Source organism: Salminus brasiliensis, chromosome 4 (genome assembly GCF_030463535.1).
Source record: "Salminus brasiliensis chromosome 4, fSalBra1.hap2, whole genome shotgun sequence".
Classification (NCBI taxonomy): Eukaryota; Metazoa; Chordata; class Actinopteri; order Characiformes; family Bryconidae; genus Salminus; species Salminus brasiliensis.
The window spans coordinates 2,036,206-2,054,324 of record NC_132881.1 but is presented as its reverse complement, the minus strand read 5'-3'; the positions used below and the strand labels follow the sequence as shown (position 1 = coordinate 2,054,324).

Here is an 18,119-nt window from a genome sequence, read left to right as displayed (position 1 = left end):
GGAAATCCTAAAGTATCAACGTAATAAAATATTATTATTAATATTATTGAGACATAAATCGTTCCCAGGATTTAACAAAGTGTTCCCTCAAATTAATCAAATATTGCCTCATCTTAAAGGGGGCGATGTAGTTAACTAAGGGGAACAACGATATGTTAAATCGATGGAATTATTTAATAAAATATAAATTTAAATAAAATATAAAACTGAGGGAATGATTTACTAAATCAGGGAAACGTTGATTAGCATGTACATGTGCGCATTATTTTATTATTTATTTTAAAGAACAATAAAAAGATATTTAACAGAGTTAGCTAAGTTTAAATGACGAGCGGTTATTTCGCCGCTTTGCACACAAAACTACATAGACCACAATGCATTGCTTCGTTAGGGACGCCGAGAGTCGCCGCAGAGATAATTCTAGTCAAATGTTACGTAAATTATAGATTTTTAGTCCGTTTATTAATATCAGGAAATATTTGCCACGTGTTTAAAAATAATCGTCGTGTTAAAAACGCAGAACTGCCTGATAACACGTACGGTTGACAATACAGCGTCATTTTATTAAGGCTTGTGCTGAGGACGCCTATGATCACGAGGTCCGAGGAGGAGGAGGAAGGGTCGGTGTGTTGTGTTTATTGTGGAGGAGCGAAAAGCTGGAGATTCTCTGGGATTTTAATGTAAAATTGGTGGTTTTCTCAGCTGGAATAACTGAAGAAACGGGCGAAATGTCGTCGGAGCAGTTTGAGAAACTTCATGAGATGTATAAATCATTATACGAGGAAGCGAAACTGATTCCTGATCGTGTGCTGCGGAGCCACGGCGGTATTTACACATTTACAGCGTTTATTAATCAATCAATCAATACATTAATTAATTATCTAACACAGGACACTGTCTGTAACAGCCTCTACGCTAAATAAATAAATAAATACGCAGCAGAAGTTGGTTTCTTGGTCAGCCTGAAATGGGACTGATTAACTCAAACCTCTCTATGATCACAGTGTCAATCAGTCTGCTATATACTGTTTAATATCAACGTGTTATTATTATTATTATTATTGCATCTATACACATGTACAGTGTAGCAGTATGACGGTTGTATCTGTTAACGTCCCTAAAGCTCAGTTGCAAAGATTAGCTATATCCTATTAGAGCTGGGCGATGTGGAGAAATGCTATATTACGATATTTAAAGACATCTTTTACGATATACAATATTTATCACAATATTTTGTCATGTGGATGACGTACAATTGATAAAAGCTGCTGTGCAAATACTCCCCTATACTGAGTACCATGATGTTTACTCAAAATATGCTTCACTGCATTGAATTAAATTAGACTGATTACACTCTTCTTTTTTTACTCTTTATTAAAGCATATTCTGTACCACGATAACAACATTTATCATGATACGATTAAATATTGTCATATTGCCTAATAGCTCTAAATCCTAGATTTATGTATTTTCCTGTCCTTCTTTTTTTTTATCCAGTGAAATTAGACTGTTGTTTCTGTTACTGTGCCTTTAAGACTGCACCCTGTGGGGGGACAGTTCTGTGACCCTCGGTGTGGTTTTTAGTTAAACTGCATAAAGGTGTGTTTTCTGTTCGTTAGAGGAGAAGAAGAAGCTGGTGAGAGTGTTTGATGAACGTCTTGGCGAAGCAGAGGAAGTAGTAAGTCAGCTCAGTTTGAAGCTCACTACGTTTTATTATTTTATTTTCCGTTGTTTTGATATAAAGTTAATCTGGCAAGTTGTTATATATATATAATATACGAATTTCATGATGAATGGACCAATAGAAATGCTCCTAAATGACTTATAATACAATCTATTTATATTGACTTCCATTGAAAATTAAGAAAGAATTTCCTTCTTCTGTAAAATAAGCATTTTTGGGCATTTTTAATATGCATAACACAAGTGATAGACAAGACATGACAACCATATTCATCATTAGTGTTGGACACAGGTGGAATTGGTCCTCATTTAACTCTTCTTTGCTCACAGGGGCCGAACAGTGGCAGCTTGCAGAGCCCGGGAATTGAATAGCCCTGTGCTGTTTTTATTTCACTCAATTTGGAGTATTTCTACTGGTCCGTTCATCGTGATAAATTTTTTTGCACTATATAACAGCCAGATTTAAATGTCTTAAAGTCAAAGAACACGGGAAAATGGAGACAGCAACGATATGTATAATTTACACGTCCCGTCATTTCATGGTGAAACATTGGTGAAAATTCCTCAAATAATGCAGTATATGGTATATCACGGGATGGAAAAACTATTGCAATGCCAGGGTTTCACCCTAATATTGTGCAGCTCTAGCGTAAACTGGAAGCAACCTCTAGTGGTTATTCCATTACAAATTTTATTTAAACCACAAGGGGGCACTAAAGGTGCATGCACTAAAGGGCAAATCCAAAACATCCCACAGCGTGTATCCCTCCACAATGAAGCGATTTAAAGATACCCTTTAGACCTACATGTATATCTACAAATTGTGTATTATGTATTGAGGGCTCTTTCAGACCGCACTGTGTTCTTTACCCGCCTCAGCTTCAGGGCATGGAACAGGAACTGTTTGGTGCTCCAGCCTCCTTCAGGAACCCCATGTCTACCAAAATCAGGCTGTACCGCAGAGACCTTTCCAAACTGCAGCGAGACCTTCACTCTAACACAGGCCTGGGCTTCTCCGGCCGCCCGGGAGAGGGCCGACTTGGTGTTTACGGGGCACAGAACGACCACAGTGTGAGTTTCCATTATTCCCAGGCTCAGAAGCTCTGTCCGCTGACGTTCACAGACTGTAGTGGAACTGCAGGAGGTTTGTCAGCTACAGTTGCTAATTGGTGTACATAAGCTTCCATTACGTGTTACTGCTACATTAGCCTCGCAGCAGCAGTGCAAAACTAAGGATGCAAACTTCAGACACCAGACATGTCTTGGCGGATCGGTTGCATTTGGGTTAAGAGGGGTCAAATTGTTTTATTGTTCATCTTGATCAACACACAGTCACGACTGTGCAGGACTTGCTGCAGCAGCAGCAGCATACTTTCAGGATTAGCTCATGTCAGATACAGCAGCCTGAACTTGCAACTGAATTTCAGAGACTATATCTGATCCCTGCATTACTGCTCTCTGTTCCACTTCCTGTACTGTAGAATTTTGGGACGTTTGGACACCCCTGTGCAAATGACCTACTTTGTTGGCATGTATAAATAAGTGAACAAATCCAATACCATATACCACCAACAAATGAGCATTAGAAGAGCTCTTGCTTACTGATTCTTAGCTGCAAGTTTGAAATGTCAGTGATGGTTTAAGGCCTGGGAATTTTAATTGTAAATACAGATAGGGCAGTATCCCTTGGGTATAATTTGCTAATCAAAGTCAAAAAATGAGCCGTTGCAACGCTCAGGGCCTCCAAACTCAGACAACGTTAGAATTGTGGTTATGCACTATGGCCCCTAGTGGGCACTATTGGGTTGTGTGTTCGAATCCCGTGGCATGCCACTTTGCCATCAGCAGCCGGAGTCCAAGGGGGCGCAATTGGCCGTGCTCTCTCCTTTTGTCACTCTAAAGCGTGGTTGGCTGGCACAGGCGATGGTTAGTTGGTGTGGTGGAGCTGGGGACCCGTCTCTTTTCTCCGAGTGTGTCGGCGGCCCGGTGATGCCGCATCGCCAGCAGTTAGAAAAGTGGTGGTCTCTGGCTTAACATGTAGCAGGAGACCCCGGTTAAGTCCTTATCCGCTGAGTGTCAGGACCATAGCTAGTGCTGGGGGGGGGGGAGCTACGAGCCAAATATAAAGGATTGATGTTTTATGCTTGATCAGCTACAGGCAGCGTTTACTATTTTCCAATTTATAAAATAATCATTAGGCCAAGGGTGCCCAAACTTTCGCACACAGCTGTAACATATCTGAGTTTTAAGAATGTGTGATGTTGGGTGTTTAATCCGGTGATTGGAGTGTAACCAGTCCCACAGTTTGGAAGTGTGTGTTGGCGGTCATTCAGTGTGTGATGAAGCTTAACAGTGGTCAGAGTGGAGGTGACCAATCAACAGTGTTTATTTAATAGAAGGCCTGTTGTCTTCTTCATAGCGTCTTCCCTCACTGCTGTGTTTTATATGTGTGTGTGTGTGTGTGTGTGTGTGTGTGTGTGCGTGGATGCGTTCAGACCCAGCAGCAGGCCCAGAGGGCTTTGCTAATCCAGGGTACGGAGTCTCTGAATAACGCCTCGCAGAGCATCGAGCGCAGCCAGCGCCTTGCAGCTGAAACCGACCGGATTGGCACCGACATCATTGAGGAGCTGGGAGAGCAGAGAGAACAGCTGGACCGGACCAGGGACAGGGTGAGTCACTCCCAGATGTTCAGCTTGTTATGTAATACATACAGTAATATTATATTATTAATCTAAGTATGCTTGGAGTAGACACAAAACCAAGCGCTGTTCATATCTGAGTAATAATGACATGTTTTCTGATCTGTGTTCAGTAGAGATTCAGTGTTTTTAGCAAAATAATCAATAATGAAGAAAAAAAATAAAATCATAGTTAATAAGTGTCTACCCAAATAGTGTTTATTTTGTATTATTATTATTATTATTATTATCATTATTATTAGGTGTGTTAGTAATTTATAATAATTATTACATTTCAGTTATTATTGTTTGTTTATCCTGTTTCTCAGCACTACTGCTGCTATTACTAATATAAATAAAAAAATAACTCATTATTATTATTATTATTATTATTTGTACTTTTGATGTCTTTTTTCTGTTTTTGTGTGCTGATGCATGGCAGTAATAATTGTATTATTATTATTATTATTATTATGTATTTATAGATGTTTAGAGGTAGGTTGAGCTGTGTAGGTGGAAAGCAGGTAGGGTGGGGGCTGTTGCAGTAGCAGAGGGCAGGAGAGAGGAGTTAATCTGTGGGTTTCGTTGAGCATGTCAGGACAGGAAACGTGTCATTAATCCTCTCTCGCTCTCTCACTCGCTCTCTCTCTCTCTCACCCACCACTCACTCACTTACTCCGTCACAGCTGGTAAACACAGGAGAGAACCTGAGCCGCAGCAGGAAGATCCTCAGAGCCATGTCCCGGCGGTGAGCTGTTGACCACTCGCTTTCACTCTCCCTGACCCACCAAATGCTAACTATACGAATCTCCTCAGTGCGATGCGGTTGTCTTCCTCACATGACCTCCTCTTTCTCTGCTCTGACAGACTGATGACCAATAAGCTTCTGCTGGCCGTCATCATCATTATGGAGCTGGCCATCCTGGGAGCTGTGGTCTACCTCAAATTCTTCAGACACTAATCGTCAGCACTGGACAGAGACGAACAGCCAACACAGACACACACACACTCTCTCTCTCTATCTCTCTCTCTCTCTCTCTCTCTCTCTCTCTATCTCTCTCTCTATCTCTCTCTCTATCTCTCTCTCTCTCTATCTCTGTCTCTATCTCTCTCTCTCTGAAGATGCTGGATGACGAGCAGTGAAGTGGGTCGTCCATCCTGTACAGTACAGAACTTTTGAGCTGGCCTTCTAAAGCCTGGGCTTGTGCTCGGTCAAAGGGCCATGATCTGCCCCATGATGTTGGAGCTGTGAAGGACTGTACAGCTACTTTAAGCATTTCCTGCCTCCATTGGTACAAAAATGAGTTTTGTTGATGGGAGGGGGGGTCATTTGTCCTTGATGCACTGATCACCATAGACTCTGGATGGGGTTAAGCAGGCTGGCGGTACAGTGATCTGTCCAGTCAAACCTGATTGATTATTTGCACACTTGTTTGATTTGTAACGGAGCTGTTACACATGACGGACAGACAGACAAGAGAAGGAATGGACGTGGGGGAAATGGACTTCACTTAAATGTCTTGACTTTTCGAACCTGACTCCTTTAGCTTAGCTATTGTGATAAAACTGACCTTTGTTTAAGAAATGATTTTTTTTAAACCTGTGATATTTAAAGGAAACTCTCTGTATTTGCCTCAGTGCTGTGGCAGTGTAAATATAGTATTAAATGAGCCATACCTTCATTTTTCCTTTATCTTATTTATTCCCATTCTGTCTTATTTTGATATTAGTTGGGTTTTTATACCAAGGAGAGCCAATTCATTGTTTTCCCAGCAAAATTAGCTTAATTTCTGCTTCTGGAGCGATGGATTTTGAGATGCAAATTTACTTTTCTTCCCCACCAAACTAATGAAAGCAAGTGAATACACACGTTTATATATATATATATATATATATATATATATATATATATATATATATATATATGACTCCTGCGAATTCTCCAAATGTAGGAAACCGGACTGCATCATTTCTGGTGACTCTGTTTGCACTCTCCCCTGATTTAGGGCAGTGGTGGCTCAGGGGTTAGAGCACTGGGCTGTTGGTGACGGGTTGTGGGTTCAACACCCAGGCTCAGCAAGCTGCCACTGTTAGGCCCTCAAGCAAGGCCCATCACGCTCTCTGCTTCTCGAGAGCCGCAGCACTTGCTGCTCACCACTCCGGGCATGTGTGTTCACTGCATTCATAGTGTGTGAGTGTGTGTGTGTGGTGAACTGGGCCTCTTATACATTTTGTAGTTTGTGGTAACCAGGTAGCTTCTTCTATCCTCTGTGTGAATGGAGGGAGCTGCTCCAGGAGGCTGAATAAGCGGTTATACATAAATGTGTTGGGGCTCAGAGTGGACCAGTGCAGTTTCTCTAAACCCTGGTTCTGGAGGCACCCTGCTCTGCCCTGCCTGTTTTAATAGATGTGTGTTTGGACCAGGGAAAGCACTAAAGCGTCCGGTCCCCCGGGCTAAGTGTCCTGTGGATTACTTTCCCAGTGTTGGGAGCGTAGGGTGTAATGGGGGAGTACTAATGAGTGGGTTGGGTAATTAATAATTTGGGCAAAAAAATATTGGGTTGAATTAAAAAAGTTTCAGTTTGTGAGGAGTGAGGGCGTCAGACTCCGCTTTACCAGTGTGCACACTGCATCAGCGTCCGTTTCTATGATGGAAAACATGCCTTCAAGCAAAGCGGCTGTTCCCGGGTGTGTGCAGACATTGAGTCATTCAGGGTGAAGGCAAACGCGTACACATGTAAGGGGTTGTGTAACATATTAGCTGGAGGTGGAGCATGCTTGAGGGTGTGTTGAGCGCGTGTGTGTGTGTGTGTGTGTTGACAGATCAGAAGGCTTAGGGGGTGTGTGAGGAGCACCTGTTGTGGAATTGGCTGCTTGTTTGTATCGGTGCACCCTGACCTATAGTGACCCACTGACCCGCCGTCGTTCATACTGGGATTCACGGCGGGAAGCTCTGCTTTCATGGCAGCAGGGGTGGTCGGCATGCCTAGAGGAGCTGGGATGATGGTGATGGTAGAGTAGAAGTAGAGATATAATAGGATTATTAGGCTGTATATAAAAGTAGATAGGCCACAGTTTGTGCACCCCCCCCCCTCATTTTAGGCTGATTACAGTTTATTTGCTGAATTTAATATTCTAAAAAAAAGCAACGGAAAGTGCCGGGATGTTTGCAGACGCCACATTTAATGTTTTGATTTATGAATTTGTAGAATTCAGTAAATATACAGTGATTGTCTAAATGCACACATCTGTTCCCTGACCTGTTTACACGTGATCATATCTGAATCAGACATTATCAGCAGATAATTGATTGTAAAAAGTCACCTTCAGACAGATGATTAGATCTCAAAGTCAAACCGAACTTTATTGTCAGTAAGACTACACAGCAGGAGGCATAGCTAAACGAGACTCCAGTGTGCAAATAAAACACAGATTTCACTGCACGAGTAAAAATATATATCTGACTGCGCTGATGAATTTATGAAGCTCCAGACAAGGTTTAGGTGTCGCTGGACTACTGCGTTTTTAATGATCTGCATTTTCCAGCAGATTTTCAATCCTCTACTAATAAAAGAATAAATGTTCTATTACTTTAATTCTGATCCAGGTGGGTTTAGTCCAGTTTTTAATTTTAATAAAAGTTTTATTGGCATCAGTAGAAATTGAAACTAAATATATTGGATATCAGCTTTGGTTTACAATACCCATATCCTTTGACCCCTGCAGGTTTAATGAATACAAAAATTAAAAAATGTTTGTTATTCTAAATCAGTCACAAATATGTTAAAAGCATTTGTTGGTTTATACACACACTGTTTGATGTTTCACCTTATGATCAGAGTTTCACAAAATAAAATCTGCAATGAAACCAACTGCTAACAAATTATATATATATATATATGCAAATAAATAAAGCCCATTAATAACCTCCAGTAATGCTCCTCACTCTCCTTGAGGACTGCAGTGTAATCCAGCTTAACTCAGACTGAAACCCAGTCAAAATTCCTAAAGCATCAAAATATCCGGAAAGAAAAGCTGAGGTCTTATTGTTTATTGATGGTTTAAGGTTTTTTTTTGTGAGAATAACCCTTTAAACCATCAATCATTATACAGAAAATCAATATTCACATTATGTCATTGAACTGTAAGAGCTCACTTTTGATTTCAATTTTTGCTGTTGTCTCCATAATGTGAATCTGGCAGTTGATCTTTATACAGTATCAGAATGTAATAAATGCTCACCAAAATAACTTAGAATAAACTCTTTACATGTACTTCAACTGACAGGTCCTCCGGTTTAGTTGCCATTTTGGAGATTAAGATTTTTTTTTATCCCACTTTGTTACAACCATAACCTTATTTACTTTTCTAATTATTATTATTTTTTAAAATATTTTGATTATTTTTACTTAACACTGTGTTCTGAGTCTGACGTTAAGTGAAGAAAAATCCTCATTAGCAGTCAGTAAGTTGTGGTAATGAAAGTAAAACAATATAAAATATTTTTTAATAATATATATATTATTTTATGGAATGGGTGTTGATTTGTCTTACTTGTGAGGACAGTGTGTACTGTCAGGTCCTGCTGATAGGAGGTTGGAAAAACATGTTTATGCCAGCCTGTGGGGCATGTACTGTCAGATACTGAAAGGAAGCCAGCAGGAGTTTACAGCAGTTCAACAGTTTATTACATAAATACTCCTCCCCCCCCCCCCCCCCCCCCCAACAGAACAAAACGGTTCAAAAGAAGCGTTATTAAAAAGAGTAAACGAACATAAAACAGAACGATGGTGAATTAGGTGGTGGTACAGTATTGGGGCTGGACTTTGTGAAGGACTGAAGTAATCTGTACTTTGAAAATGGAAAAACTGGGTTCAGTTCTTGAAAGGAAAATAACATCTATTTAAAGACTCGTTCCCAAACTACACTCAGTCAGAATCTACAGTTAAAACACAAACAATTAACAAAGAAAAAAAAACAAAACATACGATGCTAAATAAAATACAGTCAAACCACACCTGGTCCAAAAGTGCAAACATGTATCACCAAACTCAATGGGTCAATGGTTCATCTGCTGCCGATCTTTTCCAGTTTCAGCGAAGGGTTGCGGCAGTTGGGAAAAAGTTTAATTTAACTCACTTTTTTTCCTTCTCTCTTTTGAAGGCAGTCACTTAGCAGATTGGAGGATCATACCATTTCTGCCAGGAATCCCCAGCTCCACAGGCAACACCAGGGATGTACCCATACAAATTCTCATTAGGTAACATCCTGGATTGTTAATTGTTCATGATAAGTGGACACGTTTTCTCTCTCTCTTAATTGGCCATCTTTCACATCTGACAATGTCCAAGTTGGACTGAATTAAACAAACATCTGTAGCACAATGTAGGGATGTACAGATAAGGGAACTGTGGACGGATGTTTACATTTATAAAAAGTAGAAATAGGAAACCAGCGTTCTAGCACGTATTTCTGTAGAACTGTAAATGTGGTAAAATGAATAAAACGTAGAAACTTTACCACAATAGCCCAACGCCACCTAAACACACTGCTCTTGCATACATAATTACGTATCAGTTAAAAAAAAAGCCAGTGATCAGTTTCAAGGAGAACACGGATTCTGTTGATGCCACTGGCATATTGTAAGCTGTTAGCTGGTGTGAGGCAGTGCCAGTCCTTTTAGGTTTACGCTACATTTCTAAATCTAGGCTGCTATCGCTTTTTATTTCAGAGGGTAGCGCTGCCCCTCTTCTCAAACGGACCGCTGTGTGGTTTAAGGTGGATAACTCTCGCTCCTATGCGCCGTAGATTCCGTCTCGTTTCCAGTTTTGTGCAAATGGTTCGTTTTTGTGTTCAAACTTTGGAATGCCGAGTGGTTTATCCTTTTGTCATCCAGGTCCTTGAGTGAGCGGTCACTGTTCTACAGTCGGAGTTGTTCTGTGTCCTCTTTGGGAGCGGGAATCTCCTGCAAGGAGATGTGTGCACCCTCCCGCGTCTGACCAAGAGATGAAGCGATAACGTCCACCGCTAGGTTAACTGTAGCCTCCACTGCTTCAGGACTCCCTCCCAACACAGGGTTGACCTCAACCAGGTCCATTGCTGACAGCAGACCTGCGCAGAAAGACAATAAGAAATATTGATTGTAGAAAGCTGCTCCTTATCTGAGCAGTAAGAGTTCTCCTCAGTAAAACACTGATATTAGGATCAACACATAACACTCCTCCAGAAAGTGGTGGTGGTTATCTATCACTGTGTTCATTAGAACATCTCCAAAGTTCTCCTCATAGAGTCTAGTATTATTTAGAGTTCTCCTCCCTGCATCTGTTTTGATGAGATCTGGAGCTTCTACAGTAAAAACTGACGGAGACAGGAGAGATCGGGGTTTACAATTTGCTTAGGTACCTAAAACCTCTGCAGTTCTTGTATACATGAACCAGAGTTTGAGGGTCACTACTTTATCTCTTCCAGGTGGGGCTAATTAAATTTACTGTGAATAGTAGGCTGTTATGCCCGTTTCTGTTCAATTAGTAATATTGTTCTTTATCCTCACCAGAAAGAGGTGTTTAGGCGGCACAATAACAACAACAACAATAATACCACCACCACCATGTTGAACTTGTCTACACACTAACCTGTGTTATGGATCTCCTCTGTGATATAAATGCCCTCTCTGTAGGTCAGTCCTCCATTGACAGGAGTTCCCGTGGCGGGGGCCAGAGCTGGATCGAATGAGTCAATGTCAAAGCTCAGGTGGATGGGACGTTGTTTCCTGTGAGGTAATTAAATAAATAAATAAATAAAAAAAAATAAATAAAAAAAAAAAAAAAAAGGAGTTACTTTGAGAACTTCATACAGAACAAATTTGACAGTAGGTTTCACAGTGTACCAGAAGATCCAACATCATTACCACTTTAGGGAGGAAATAAAAAATTAAATTAAAATTATATAACAGATTTGAATCTCAGCCAATTGACCCAGGCACTCCAGGGGAAAACTTTGTTTAATGTTTTGTATGCTGCTAAGAAACCAGTCAGCCAACACAGTTAATTTGAAGGTACACCTTATTTATATGCATGTATAAGGACATGCAACGGTTTGGAAACTTTGTTTTAAATATCAGTTACTGGAAGGTTTCCTTCTCCAATATTAACATTGCCTGCCTCCCCCACCCCAAAAAAAAAAAAAAACCCTAGTAAGATCTACCTTGCCAGGAGATGATCCAGTGTAACTTCCATAACTCTCCGAATACCCATTCTGTCGATGTCCCGCATAGAGAAGTACTGTATTCCCAGGCTCTTCAGAATGACACTGAGAAGCACAGAGATCAAGAAAGGATGAGAGACAAGTCATGACTTATTTAAATATCTTAATGCCTGGCCTTTGCTCAGACATGACTGTTGTCAGTCCTCATGTTATTTTGTCTTATGGAGCACTGAAGCAGCTTGTCTACTGACGTCTAACATCTTTGTGTTCTTTGAGGAACACGTGTCACAAACCTTTGCTTTGTGAAAAGTCTCAAGCTTATCTTGGTAACCTCAGATAACTGTAGCCAACATGTTAGAAAGGACTGAAGTGTGGTCCTCTGGGTTAGGTGAGGGTGTTCGTTATTGGTTTGTAGGTCGAGACAGGGCATATCCCACTTACTGCTCGCCTGGGTCCACATCTCTCAGGCCAATGTAGACGAGATCTCTGGCGGTGAGAAAGGGTTTCATCCAGGAGAAACCAGGAACATCAGGCATCTGTAACCAAAAACAGCACAATAATAGGAATTAAGGAGACCAGCAAGACTGAATGAGATACTGGTTAGCTACATTAGTCTTGTAGCTCCAGTTCAAACTAAAGAAGAAACTTCAGAAAAACATCCAAGTAAGGCAAGAAAAGTGTTGTACCCGTTTATTGTGTATCTAGGCACCCATACTGTCTTGTTTGGTACTTTCTGTAGACTGATTTTCCATCAAGGACAGTTCCTAAGCTTGTGTTAAATGACATGACAGCCCAACAACACTGACTCATGTCAGAGCATAGATGGAAATCTGCCAGTACTCCACTGGGTATTTTCAGAGTGAACCAGACTTGCTGATGTTCTTTTGCATGTCTCGGATAAGTGCCAAGAATGCTAGATTGTTGTGCATGATAGCTGTTACATAACATATGACCTGATCATAGATACAGGTGACTCACCTTGTCTTGCAGCTCTTTGAGCATGAATGCCACAGACTGGCCATGGAGATTTCCAGAAGGTGAGGTCAGAGGGGTGTTGATGTCTGCATGTGCATCAACCCAGATTAGACAAAGATCTGGACACTGCTGGGCGTGACCTCCCACTGAGCCAATGGCCAAGCTGCAAGAATGAAACCAGCAGGTCAGCTTCGTTCCTGCTATCCTGTTATGCAAGTTTTCTAATTTCTCTAATCTCTGGGCTGGGTATAAAAACATCAATTGCACAGCAGGATTAGCACAACAATGGAGACTGTCATGCAAACTGTGGCATCCTCTGGTCATTAAAGCGCAAACAAACAGCCACACAGTTTCAGTCAGTACACCCAAACTGGAAAAACCAGTGACACGCAGCTACACAGAGGTTCAGGCCAGGACTGTTAGAAATTACATTAAGTCAGTGGTGAAGATGTACCTGTGGTCTCCTCCAAGCATGACTGTGGTGTGTCCAGCCTCCACGGCCCTGCTCACAGCTCCAGACACCAGCTGAGTGGCCCGTCCGACCGTGCGTGGGAAGGGAACGTGCATGAAGTGGTCATCCTTCTCCAGGTGCTGGAAGCTCAGGTCTCCAAAATCATGAACTGGGTATTCTGGAGAAGAGAAACCGAAGCGGCTGATTAAGAGATCGGTGCGGTAAAGTCATTCCTCCGGGTTTTCGGCTGCTGATTGATTATGCATTCTTTGGTGGGTGAACCACAAAAAGACCAGCTCCAAAAAGTGTGACCTTTTGGAAGCCTGGGTTCATACTAGCCAATTTAAGAAAATCTAACTATTACAAATAGCTAATTTTATTTCTAGTTCTCATGGCCTCTCTTGGCATTACTTCAGACCACGTCCAGCAGCATACTGCAGCTGTAATGCCTAGTTTCTTATTGTAGATATCCCTCATTTTAAGCAGCAGGTCATCACGGAGTGCTTCAGCGATTTAAAAATATATATCCTCCCCCTCCATGCCACTCCTACCCAGCTCTGACCAAGCACACACCTCTCCCACTCCTCCTGCATGACGAGCAAAGCAAATGCAGCGGCGGTTATTCGATCTCGTGTTTGGGGATGCCTGACGTAGCATTTTCCACCTGTCCCATTTCTCCACAGTCCTCTGCTCAGATTTCTCTAGACCCACGGGGCCTTAAGCTGCTCATCAGCATGGATGTTGAATGCATGGAAAGCGGTGGACGAGGCTAAACCCTACACTGAGGTAAACAAAGTGATGGACGTGGATTTGTGTATGAGTGAGGGGTGGAGCGGTTAAGTATGTAAATGTCTGGGTTGGGTGGATCCCTTTGAGTTGGGGAGGGGGCAGTTGGGCTTGCTGGTTTTGTGTTACTTGTGTCTCATCCCAATCCAATGATGCCCCCACTTCAACTTATTGCATTCAGACAGGAATAGCCTGGAACATCGCAGCCCTGTTTAAGCAATCAAAAGGAGCATGCTGGAAACGCTGGCCGTGCTTTCAGATGGAAAACGAGTTCATGAATGTGTTTGGAGAGCGGCCTGGAGGAACTGGTCTGCAGGTTTGTGCTGCCACGGGCGATATGGAGTGTCCAGTGTTGGATACTTAACATTTTTGGAATACAGAATACGCATCATTTCATTTTTCTGACATGTGTTAATGAGTTGCGGGTGGTGACACATTTCCAGGCTGGAAACTGATGACTATAGAAAAAGGGATAGGAGAAAGGACTTAATAGTAATAGAGTAAGATTAATTAACAGAGCCTACAGTACAATGCAGTGTATAATTTCTATATACTGGTTGCATATGTTATATTGACAAGATAATATACAGTACAGTGTGATGTTATTACTATGATAAGTATATTATATAGTACATATTAAGGCACCCCCCCAAAAAAAAAAAAAAAAGATTAATCAAAATGCCTACAAATACAGTCATATGCCAAAGTTTGATCACCTTGTTTAATATACATTGTTTATTTGAGTGTAAATAAGTGAACAAAACCTCTAGAGGGGAAAATGTAAATACATTTTATAAAAACATTTTTGGGGTATATTTCAGAATTGAGTGTGCATTAAATTATTAAACTGTTATAAAATCGAACAGTTCTCAGATTAAAATAAATAAATAACCCCACACCCTGTAGCCCTCTGCAGTATCAGTATTCTTTGCAGAGGCCAGGGCTGTGATTATTAACACTTCGTCAACATCTGAAAAGGAAGTGACCGCTTTTAGATGTTGCACAGCTAACCCATTTCCCAGCACCAAGCCAATCAGCTGATTCAGAGTATGGATTGCGTTGGTCTGGTCTGGTGTGGTGACTGTTAAGGGAACTGCCTCACTGTGATTACAGTCACTTCTCATCAGCAGCACCAGACTGTTCCAACATGTCCCAATGCGGCAGCCGCAGTGATGTGAATTAGGACGTCAGTGTTACGGAGTGTATGAAATTACATATGATTTGGATAATTAGAGCCTTCTGCCATGACTCGAGTGTCCTGCTCATATATGGTCAATGTGTTTGGAAGGCTCTCCTCGCCACGAATGCAAGGAGACTCTGCCTTACATCAGTCTCTACTAAATGGTGCAACAGGTCTGCAGTGTTGCACAGCATTCAACAAGACCCCAGTTAAAAGACTTCACTTGTAACTAAGCTTTTCTTAGTTGTAGAACTTATACTTATATAGTACTGTATAATATACCCTGTTTAAGTTACATGTAATGCACACTATTATTAAAAATCAGGTTTGAACAATTTGTGGGAAAGAAAACACTGAATGGGTTTCATGGACGGTCAGGCCTAATTCTTAAGTAGTCGTTTCTCATTTAAAGACATTATAGACTAGGATTAAGCGTAGTCTACTTAATATAATATAATTTAGATCATATTTTCTGTAACATGTTACTCCAAAAAGTAAGTCTGGCATTAAAACAGTCATTAAAGCAGTCAGTGGGCATATGCCGGCCTGTACAGCATCTGTGATGGTGGTGAAGAGTGGTGAAATGGTTAAAGTGGTTTAGAGCTAAACTGGGTACTGGGTGGATGCCAGACGTAGGTCACTTGTTCCCATTCAATGGAAAAAAAGCAGCATGGGCTTAAGATGGCCAGCAATATCCCATTACAGATTGAACACAGGGTTGCGTAACATCCCTGAATACGAGGCAATGTTTATCCCTTTGCCAGCTGAGAGACACTAGCCACAGTGACTTGCACATTCCGGGCACGACGCTGGAAACTGCCACCTCTACAACGGTTACCCAGCCAGGCTCAAGGGCAATTACTGTAACCCAAATGTAAAGCTTTACAAGCCAAAAACAAATCAGTAAAATTGTTCCACATTCTGGTCATAAACCTAAGATATGTTTTTCCAGTGGTAAAGAAGAAAAACTTTTATTGTAAATTTGTGAGTTGCAAAAATTAGGAGCCTTCATTTGGACTACATTCAGTTCAGAGTGCTGGGTTAGACTGAGAATAGTCTCAATTCCTATCTAGAAAACTGGCTTATAGTTAATAATAGTTAGTTATAATCAACAGTAAACCAGACATATAATAAAAGCACTTAATACAAACACTTACCCTACAATAGGATTAGCAGTAAACTCAAGATGAACACTGTAAATGTCAGGTTTTGCAGTAAACCTACGATCCAATACTGATAAGGGTTAGGATTAGCAGTAAACCCATCGTTAACACTGATGAAGGTTCAGATCTGCAGTAAACCTCAGATTTACATTAAAGGCTAAGATGTAAAGTAAACTCAATATTAACAATATTAATGTCAGGATTAGCTGAAAGGTTAAGATATCCAGTAAACCCAAGATTAACATTGATGTATGTTAATATTAGCAGCAAACCTTAGATCAACACTGACAGGTCAAGATTAGCAGTAAACCCATGGTTTACGCTGATAAGGGTTAGGATATGCAGTAAACCTAAGAGTAACACTAAAGGTAAAATTAGCAGTAATCCCATAGTTAACACTGATAAAGGTTCAGATCTGCAGTAAATGCAAGATTAATATTGATAAACATTAATATTCACAGTAAACCTTAGATTAACACTCAAAGCTCAAGATTAGCAGTAAACCCAAGGTTTACACTGATAAAGGTTCAGATCTGCAGTAAAGATTAATACTAAAGGTTCAGGATTAGCAGTACATTAATAAAGGTTAGGATGTACAGTAAACCCAAGATTAACACTGACACGTAATTATTAACTAGCAGCAAACCTTAGATTAACAATGCAAGGTTGAGCTCTGCAGTAAATCCAACATTAAACTGAAGGACAGATCTGCAGTAAATATTAATATTAATATCATTAATATTCATCTCCAGATTAGCAGCAGCAGCAGCAGTAAAGGCTGCGAAAGTAAATGGAAAGAGGTAAATTTCCCCAACGTTACGTAAGCCCAGCTAGACAGTGGCGCGTGGGAGGGGCAGGGATGGCTAGAGCTATGACGCAGACACACGCGCGTGCCATCTCCCTCGCGCACACAGACACGCGCACACGCACATGCTTGTGGCGCCCAACTTTGAGCGCGCGGGAGCGTCTTCCGAACGCACGAATTTGAAATCCCCCAACGTTCTAAAGCCAACGTTCATTAACGGCTGTAACGGATTTTAAGAGGCCGACCAATTAAAAGCCGGGTCTCTCCTCCACGTGACCCCGAAGCCGCGGATGGTGCGGCCGCCGCTCGCGGTTCTGTCACAGAGCCGCTTCAGGGAAACCGGAGCTTTGGGCTGAAGAACCAAACAAACACGTTAGAAATGGCTTCACTCACCCAAATTAGCCAGTCTCTCCACCAGACCGGCGTCCCGGATGGCTTTCGGGCCGTGCTCCACTCCTCTCCGTTTCTGAGGTAAAAACAGAAGACACACAGGACCGTGTTTTAGCTCGGTGGCTAACGCAGCGAACCAACAGGACTTAGCTAGTTTATTAGCTATAGCTAGCTGCCTCAGCTTACCTGTCCTTTGGAGAACGGAGCTCCCAGAATCGCCACAGAATGAGCCCGGCTGTGCTGACAGGAGCTCAGCGTGGACTGGAGGAAGCGGGAGAGAGGTCCTCTCAGCGCCATTGCGGTGCTTAAAAGTTCGCTCGAGTTTCAGTTCAGTTCGCGTGGATGTGGGAGCGAGTTCAGCCTCTGCTTATATCCCCGACTCTGCCTCTCTCTGTCTCTCCTCTCAGACGGATGCTGAAACTGGGCGGGAGGCTGGCTCTGGAGCTCTCGGCTAATGCATATTCATGAGGGATCGACTCCCAAAGCCCAGGAGTAGGAGGAAGCCGGTGCAGCTGTCGCCTTCGCCTCTGCTTCAGCGCCGGCTTTTATAACACGGTGAGAGGCGCGGCAGACCCAGTGACACACCTTCACTCCAGCCAATCAGAAGCGCCGCGCTGTGGGTTTGCGTGGAGGGGGCGTGGCTTCGGTAAGGCTGGGAAATTTCCGCTACCGCAGTGGAGATCAGGGTCTGCTGTCTGACACACACACACACACACACACCCTCACACACACGCATAGCACACCTTCATCGGGGTAAACAGAAACATTAGAGTCTCACTGACTCACTGACATCTGTCTGCCCATA

At 42.0% G+C, this 18,119-nt stretch overlaps 2 protein-coding genes across 2 annotated transcripts; one reads left to right on the top strand and one right to left on the bottom strand.

The window, feature by feature from the left end:
- Positions 1-609: 609 nt before the first annotated feature.
- On the top strand, positions 610-6,043 carry vti1b (vesicle transport through interaction with t-SNAREs 1B). The gene is made up of 6 exons (XM_072677300.1): positions 610-825; positions 1,620-1,678; positions 2,563-2,754; positions 4,179-4,352; positions 5,048-5,109; positions 5,229-6,043. Exons 1-6 carry the CDS (start codon positions 729-731, stop codon positions 5,320-5,322), a joined length of 678 nt encoding a protein of 225 aa, XP_072533401.1. The 5' UTR covers positions 610-728; the 3' UTR covers positions 5,323-6,043.
- Positions 6,044-9,087: 3,044 nt separating this feature from the next.
- Positions 9,088-17,850, bottom strand: arg2 (arginase 2). The gene is made up of 8 exons (XM_072677299.1): positions 17,501-17,850; positions 17,318-17,390; positions 12,994-13,168; positions 12,543-12,702; positions 12,006-12,100; positions 11,565-11,669; positions 10,994-11,130; positions 9,088-10,472 (listed from the first exon to the last, which is right to left on the bottom strand). The coding sequence occupies exons 1-8, from the start codon at positions 17,609-17,611 to the stop codon at positions 10,282-10,284; spliced, it is 1,047 nt and encodes a 348-aa protein (XP_072533400.1). The 5' UTR covers positions 17,612-17,850; the 3' UTR covers positions 9,088-10,281.
- Between the last annotated feature and the right edge of the window lie 269 nt (positions 17,851-18,119).

What these genes read in the sequence shown, in the direction of transcription:
- vti1b (XM_072677300.1), top strand. Translation starts at nt 729, where the DNA reads ATGTCGTCGGAGCAGTTTGAGAAACTTCATGAGATGTATAAATCATTA. An exon ending in GGGCACAGAACGACCACAGT is followed by an intron (nt 2,755 to 4,178) that starts GTGAGTTTCCAT and finishes GGATGCGTTCAG; the next exon opens with ACCCAGCAGCAGGCCCAGAG. An exon ending in TGGACCGGACCAGGGACAGG is followed by an intron (nt 4,353 to 5,047) that starts GTGAGTCACTCC and finishes ACTCCGTCACAG; the next exon opens with CTGGTAAACACAGGAGAGAA.
- arg2 (XM_072677299.1), bottom strand. Translation starts at nt 17,611, where the DNA reads ATGGCGCTGAGAGGACCTCTCTCCCGCTTCCTCCAGTCCACGCTGAGC. An exon ending in CTGGATCATCTCCTGGCAAG is followed by an intron (nt 11,131 to 11,564) that starts GTAGATCTTACT and finishes ATTACCTCACAG; the next exon opens with GAAACAACGTCCCATCCACC. An exon ending in AGAGGAGATCCATAACACAG is followed by an intron (nt 10,473 to 10,993) that starts GTTAGTGTGTAG and finishes CTTTCTGCGCAG; the next exon opens with GTCTGCTGTCAGCAATGGAC.